This window comes from Leptonychotes weddellii, unplaced genomic scaffold (assembly GCF_054177405.1).
Source record: "Leptonychotes weddellii isolate Sample4059 unplaced genomic scaffold, ASM5417740v2 HiC_scaffold_5663, whole genome shotgun sequence".
Taxonomy (NCBI): Eukaryota; Metazoa; Chordata; class Mammalia; order Carnivora; family Phocidae; genus Leptonychotes; species Leptonychotes weddellii.
Genome location: NW_028024714.1, coordinates 401 through 7,891, shown reverse-complemented (window position 1 = coordinate 7,891; position 7,491 = coordinate 401). Strand labels below are relative to the sequence as shown.

The 7,491-nt window shown below is 45.7% G+C and overlaps 1 protein-coding gene across 1 annotated transcript; it reads right to left on the bottom strand.

The window, feature by feature from the left end:
• Positions 1 to 830: 830 nt before the first annotated feature.
• LOC102747580 (glucose-6-phosphatase catalytic subunit 1) lies at positions 831 to 6,403 on the bottom strand. Its single transcript, XM_081811118.1, has 3 exons — positions 6,065 to 6,403; positions 5,316 to 5,431; positions 831 to 3,123 (listed from the first exon to the last, which is right to left on the bottom strand). The coding sequence occupies exons 1-3, from the start codon at positions 6,148 to 6,150 to the stop codon at positions 2,612 to 2,614; spliced, it is 714 nt and encodes a 237-aa protein (XP_081667244.1). The 5' UTR covers positions 6,151 to 6,403; the 3' UTR covers positions 831 to 2,611.
• Positions 6,404 to 7,491: the final 1,088 nt, after the last annotated feature.

Below are 7,491 nucleotides of genomic sequence, written 5' to 3'. Positions count from 1 at the left end.
GAACTCAGGACAGTGAGATCAAGAGTCGCAGGCTCCATCGACTGAGCCAGCCAGAAAGAGCCACCAGTCTACTGGCATCCATCCCTGTGACAGGGCTACAGGGTGAAGTATGGACTCTGGAATCAGGCTGCTTGGTTCTTAAACTGGCTTCACCATTCTGGGCAAGATACCTATAAGAACCTATAAGAACCCTCTACCTACAAGAACCTTTGTTCTTATTCATATGTAATGTGCGGATAAATTATAGCCCCCAACTCACAGAGATGTTGGGAGTATTAAGTGAATTAATTGTATGAATAAATAAAATGCATAGAACAGAGCCTGGCAGAGAAGCAGTACTCAGTAAATTTTATCTATCATGTGTCCCTATCAACCTCACCAACTGCCAGGGGCTGGGGCACTATTCACTTTCTGCAAGAATCCTCTTGCAAGGAACCTGGACCTGGTCCCTGAGAACAAATAAATCATCAAGGATGAGGTCAGGCCTGAGCAATGGGGCTTGGTTTAGACAGAGCAAGACCATTTCCCTTCTTCCTTGGGAAGACCAGTAGCGTCTCTGAGGAGTCTCATGCCCCCTGAAGAAACCAAATCCAGTAAGAGGACTCAACTTTCCTGAAGATACACATGCAAAGTTCTGAAGTGAGTGAGCAGATATCATCCTCGGTAGATCCAGGGTTATGCCTTTGGAGGGGGTGCCCTGCACCCAGGATGAAATGGATCATTTGGAAAGAAAACTTCGATAACTCCCTTCAGCATTCCTTGCTGCTATGACTTGCTCTGTTTAGACTTTTTTTTTTTTTTAAAGATTTTATTTATTTGACAGAGAGAGATACAGCGAGAGAGGGAACACAAGCAGCGGGAGTGGGAGAGGGAGAAGCAGGCTTCCTGGGGAGCAGGGAGCCCGATGCGGGGCTCGATCCCAGGACCCTGGGACCATGACCTGAGCCGAAGGCAGACGCTTAACGACTGAGCCACCCAGGCGCCCCTGTTTAGACTTTCTTTAACCATAACCCCAAACCTTGCTGATGCCGGCTTCCTGGATTCCAGAGTCTACCCAGTCTTTTTCCGCTGCTATGACTTACATCCCCTGATTGCTTAGTTTGGTAATGACCCTGTGTATTTGCCTTTAAGTTGCAGCTTGATCCCTTAGAGCAACTCATGCTGACCTGTGGTCTGGTAACTAATGTTCAATCTTGGCCAATGATATCGTGTCTGTGTTGATATCCTCAAGGCTATCTGTGCCCCATGGACATTGTAGGTCCCCTGGCTCCACTGGCAATCCTGGCCAGCCCAAGACTTTCTTTCTCCAAAGGGAAAATATAGGTACACAGAGACTAAATGATTTGTTTAGGGAAAAAGAAAAGAGCTTGAAATTTAGCTGAGCCAGAATTAGAACCTTCAGATCACATTGCATCTAAAATACAGTAATCAGCAAGACTTCATTCTTAAATAAAATGTTGTTTTAATAAAATACTGCACATATATATTTTTCTTTTCAAAGATGTTATGACCAGGATGGCTGGTGTGAATGGTAATATATGGTGAACTATATAATTAGTAGCAAAAACAAGGACTCTCAAATAAATAGGCTTAAGCATTTTTTTTTAAAGACATATTCTGCAAATCAGCTGAAACTTAAGAACAGGCAAGGGAGAGCTGGCTTTTCCTCCAAGCATGTGCTCTTGGTTGGCTTGGGATAGAGAAAGGAGTCATATTTACCCTCTAGGAATCAAAAGTAACATTGGAGTGACCTTCTGGAGAGAGGAATCCTTGCCGTCTCCTTGACTTTTTGCCCAAGATTTCAGAGTTTAACTAAACCATACAAAAGCACTACCCCCAGAGCTGCATTTAGGCATCTCTGTATTTGGCAGGATGTGGAGCCAGTGGAAAATTCTAGGGAAGGCCGAGCTGGGCTAACAAGGAGGAAGATCTAGTGTGATAGAGGAGAAGTTGACTATATCTGCATGCTCTGACCCAGTACAAATCTAGGTCACTGTGGCCATTAGGAAATCCTAGTAAATGCAAAGACCATGGATATATAATAGAAAAATATAAGAAACAGAATTACCCCACTAACTACCTATTAATTATACTTTAAGTTGGTCCCTCACTATTGAGAGTCCCTTACCTAAAGATTCAAATATAATCAAAGCCATTTAGATATGGTGTAACATAATTTGCATGATGTGCAGGATATGAAAAAGTCTTCCTTAATCCATCACCCTTCTTTCTCTATCAAATCCACTGCTCCTTTCCCTTTTCTGTGTAAGGATGGGGACAGGTAGAAAATTCTCAGTTGAGATCCCCAGCCTGGGATTGTGAGCTGGCCCTACCTGGAAGTCTTGTTTTTGTATATCTCAAAGAACAAGTAAGTCTTCAGGGAAAAATCCAGAAGGACCCAACTTCTAACAGATAAGGCTTTCTCAACTAGCCTTATTAGTTTTTCAAAAAAAAAAAAAACCCCACCCAATACAATTAGAATTGCAAAGGAGGAAGGGGTCAGCTGAGCTGACTCTAGCACCTGGGCCTCAAAATGGGCTAGCAGAAGACCCTAGCCACCCTCAATGGTTGGCACGGTCATTGACTTTGAATACTGAAGGCTCCACATCCCTTACAAAGACTTCTTATCCTGCTGGCCCAGGACCCGGGCAAGGCAGTAAGGGATGAGGCTGACAGATGCCAGGGGCACAGCTGCACTCTTGCAGAAGGACAGGAAATAGAAGATCAGCTCAACTTGGGATGGGGGTTTCAAAGAGTCAAAGAGGTGCAGGAGGATGAGAGAGACCACAATGCAGCTGAGGCGGAATGGGAACCACTTGTTGAGCTTGCCCTTGCAACTCTCCCTATACATGCTGGAGTTGAGAGCCAAGCCCAGGCCAAAGAGGGTCCCCAAGTTCTTGAGGAGGCTGGCAAAGGGCGTGGTGTCAATGTGGACCCATTCTGGCCGCTCACACCATCTCTTGGCTTTTTCTAGTGTCCACAGGAGGTCTACACCCAGTCCCTTGAGCAGCAGGTAAAATCCAATGGCAAAACCAAACAAGAAGAAGGTAATGAGAAAATACTTCTTGAGGCTGGCATTGTAGATGCTCTGGATGTGACGGAAAGTTTCAGCAACAGCAATGCCTGTGTGGAAGAAAGCATGACTGTGAGAAATAGGGAAGACTCTGGACCTTCAGCTATGGGGCGGGGTTTGGAGCAATTAGTGACATATCATCCATCCTGCCATTTGTGGTAATACATCCCAGATGCTAGATTAGAGCATCACCTGGTTTATTCCCATGAGTGACTCCAGTCTGTCCTCAGCCATAGACTCTTTCAGATGGAAGAGTCCTATCGCATACATTCTCCTACTGCACGCATGTTTCCTGTCGGGGGTCCTCATGTTTCTACTTGAATACCCACAGGGGTAGAGAGCTCACTCCCACTTGGGCAGCCCATTTCATCTTTGAATGGCTTTGATTATCAAAAATTCTTCCTTGTGCTAATCTGAAATGTGACCCCCCCCCAATGCCATCTATTGGTCTCAGTTATTTCTGTAGGAGTTGAGTTGTAAATCTAGAAGCTCTTTATAGAGCACATTTGAAGACAGTTACTCTTATCTCTAACCTATACCTTCTCACGCCTTTCATGTAACATGGCTTCTGGGCTCTTCCTCAAACATGGCACCCAGTACTAAACGCTGTGTTACTTTTGTGGTTGTCATGAAACCATTATCTCCCCTGTACTCAATGCTCTTCTTGTAATGCTACTGTGTTCTTTTTTTTTTTTTTTAAAGATTTTTATTTATTTATTTGACAGAGAGACACAGCGAGAGAGGGAACACAAGCAGGGGGAGTGGGAGAGGGAGAAGCAGGCTTCCCGGGGAGCAGGGAGCCCGATGCGGGGCTCGATCCCAGGACCCTGCGATCATGACCTGAGCCGAAGGCAGACACTTAACGACTGAGCCACCCAGGCGCCCCTAATGCTACTGTGTTCTGCTCACACCTGTCTTCTACAATTTCCCTAAGGTCTTATATTCCAGTACCTCCCATAATGTAAAGAAAGTCTTTCTTACACTTAACCTAAGTCTTTTCTGCCCCTTATAAATGGGATCTAAGAAAACACAAGTATAGTTGACCCTTGAACAACATGGGTTTGAACTAGGTGGATCCACTTATATGCAGATTTTTTTTGATAAATATAGCAGAGACCTGTAAATGTATTTTCTCTTCCTGCTGATTTTCTTTTTTTTTTTAAGATTTTATTTATTTATTTGAAAGAGAGAGAGAGAGTGTGAGGTAGCATGAGCAGGAGGGAGGGGCAAAGGGAGAAGCAGACTCCCCGTTGAGTAGGGAACCCCACATGGGGCTTGATCCCAGGACTCCGAGATCATGACTGAGCCGAAGGCAGACTCTTAACCCACTGAGCCACCCAGGTGCCCCTGATCCTGCTGATATTCTGAAGAACATTTTCTTTTCTCTCGCTTGCTTTATTGTAAGAATGCAGGATATAATACATATAACATGCAAAATATGTGTTAATCGACTGTTTGTTATCGGTAAGGTTTCCAGTAGGCTATTAGTAATTAAGTTTTGGGAGAGTCAAAGTTATATGTGGATTTTCAAGTGCACGGAGCGGGGCGGGGCGTCAATGCTCCTAACCCTTGCATTGTTCAAGTATCAACTGTATTCAAAACTCTGAACCTATAAGAAAGACCAACTGTGGGTTTGAAAATTAATTTACCCAAATAAAGAGCTTTTCTAGGACACTGTTAATTTGTTAAATTTGGTAGATTCCCTTAAAACTAAACTAAGGGCCAGGGCTCCTGGGTGGCTCAGTCAGTTAAGCATCCGACTCAATTTCAGCTCAGGTCATGATCTCAGGGTCCTGGGATTGAGCACCACGTCTGGCTTCACGCTTAGCGTGGAGTCTGTTTGAGGTTCTTTCTCCCTCTCCCTCTGCCCCTCCCCAACTCTCTCTATAAATAAATAAATAAATAAATAAATAAATAAATAAATAGTAAAAACAACAACTAATGAGGGGCCATTTCCAATGGCCAGTAAAAAATAAAGAATAAGAAAAGTAAGGAAATTTCAAGCTAATTCAATTGGTAAGTTAACTTGAAGTATTGCAACTTTTCTGAAACATATTTGATTGTGTAGATCTGGGCCCTCCTATAGAAATGAACGGTTTCACCCACCCTTAACTCGTAGCCCACTGAAGTGCTAACAGCCTTGATTACACACAGAATATGACTGGCTGGCTGGGATGGTGTCCCAGTTAGGGAGACATGGCATAGGAGGGGCAGGAAGGGAGAGAGCCAGAGCAGCTGATACCTGACAGGACTCCGGCAATGACCTGATGGGGAAAATGAGCAGCAAGGTAGATTCGGGACAGACAGACGTTCAGCTGCACGGCCCAGAATCCCAACCACAAAATGATGTTCAAGCACCTGCAACAGAAGAGGCCATCATAACAGAACCCAGTTATGCACACTTTAGCAAGGAGAACAGCCTGGCAAGGACGCCGGGGCCTGGCCAACTTAGGTGCAGTCAGTGGAATTTTTGTAAATTGAAGCCTGTAACCCACACAGCTCAGAGATGCCTGTGTAACGTACTTAACCCTTCCACACGTGAACGTTAAGTTCCCGCATTTTATATGTGTGATAATTCAGCATTTGCCCAGGGGCCGCATGCTCAGAATTCTCTGTAGTAGGAATGTCATCCGTTTCTTTGTTTTTCAACTTGGACCAGGCAACTCTTTGGTTGGCACAGAAATGGGTTTTTATTTAAACCCTGCCAGAACTACACTGTCTGATCTTGAGCAGTCCCTTTACCCTGTTAGGCCTTGTTTCCTTATCTATAAAGTTAGGGGTTGCTCTTGTAGGTCCCTTCCAGCCCTAACATCTTGTGCCCTTCACGTCTGCCCTCAGCAGAAATGCCACAACTCTGCTCAGCACCAACCCAAGGGGGGGTGGGCCAGCTGTGGGGAATGTGAGGAAGAGCAAGTGGTGTGTCTGTTACAGAGACAGTCACCTCCTGCCCGCACCCCAGTCACCGCCCGCACCCCAGTGCTGAGTTCTTACCGAAATCTGTAGGTTGGCTTTCTCTTTCCCCGAAAGATAGCGAGGGTGGATGTGACCATCACGTAGTATACACCCGCTGTGCCCATGGCATGGCCAGAGGGACTCCCTAAAGGGTAGGGAACAGATGAATGGATGAACTAAAGGTGAAAAGTCTCCATCTGGGACATTGTAATGGGATGTCCTCTATCCATCCATCCATCTACCCATCCAGCTTTCCATCCATCTATCCATCCAACTATCTGTCCATCCACCACCCATCTTTCCATCCTTTCATCCATCCATCCACCCATCCTGCCATCCATCCATTTATCCATTTAGTCATTTATTAAACAAATATCTATGGGCGCCTGGGTGGCTCAGTCGTTAAGCGTCTGCCTTCGGCTCAGGTCATGATCCCAGGGTGGTGGGATCTAGTCTCGCTTTGGGCTCCTTACTCAGCGGGGAGCCTGCTTCTCCCTCTGCCTGTTGTTCCCCCTGCTTGTACTCTCTCTCTCTGACAAATAAACAAAATCTTAAAAAAAACCCACCAAATATCTATTGGGCTCCTACCACATGCCCAGCATGGTACTAGGCTCTGGGAGTAATGGTAAGCAAAACCAGAGAACGCCCCAGCTCTTGTAGTTATATACAGTCTAGAGGCTACACAAAGAATCAGCACACTAGGTGTATAACTGCAAATCAATCTGCCCTCCGTCACCTCCCTCTACTCCCTTGTTGCTCACTCTGTTCCAGTCATCTTGGTCTCGTTGCTCTCCTTTAAACATACTCCTACCTCAGGGTCTTTGTGCTATTGGTGTTTCTGGCCAGAGAACTCTTTTACCAGAAATTTACTTGCTAATTTCCTTGCCTCCTTCAAGTTTCTGCTCAAATCTCTCCTCAGGGAGTCCTACCCTGACCACCCTACTTAATACTTCAACCCATACTTCCTGATCATTCTACCCTGAGAGATAGAAGGTCTTGAGATGCACCACCCAGATTCCCTTCTAGACTGAAGGACTTATCTTCCCATTTGAGAATGTGGTCATGGATGGCCCTCAGCTCTCAACCTTCTTCCAGCATTGCCCTGAGCTGAAGAGAGCCATTCTGATCAGGGTTACCTCTCCCCAGGGGCAGCCTCTTCCCAATCACTGCTCTAAATTGGGATATAAGGGCCTGATCCTCTTGACACAAATCTGGGCAACTCTGAAGGGCCATCCTCAGCCTCAGAGCTCCCTGTGGGGTTGGCTGAGACTGATTCCAAATTAGACTTCTCCTGCCCAGGTGGTTTCTGTTCCTTCCTTCCACATGTGTTGCTCCTGCATGCAACACATGGGAACATGGACTCCTGCATGCTAATCTACATCTGAGTCTGCTTCCCAGGGAGTCCCATAGACAAAACCTTGCCTCTCCTTTTCTCGTCATCCTCCTCCTCCTTCTTTGCTCCTTCC

What these genes read in the sequence shown, in the direction of transcription:
- LOC102747580 (XM_081811118.1), bottom strand. Translation starts at nt 6,150, where the DNA reads ATGGGCACAGCGGGTGTATACTACGTGATGGTCACATCCACCCTCGCT. An exon ending in AAGCCAACCTACAGATTTCG is followed by an intron (nt 5,432 to 6,064) that starts GTAAGAACTCAG and finishes CTTCTGTTGCAG; the next exon opens with GTGCTTGAACATCATTTTGT. An exon ending in CATTGCCGGAGTCCTGTCAG is followed by an intron (nt 3,124 to 5,315) that starts GTATCAGCTGCT and finishes TCTTCCACACAG; the next exon opens with GCATTGCTGTTGCTGAAACT.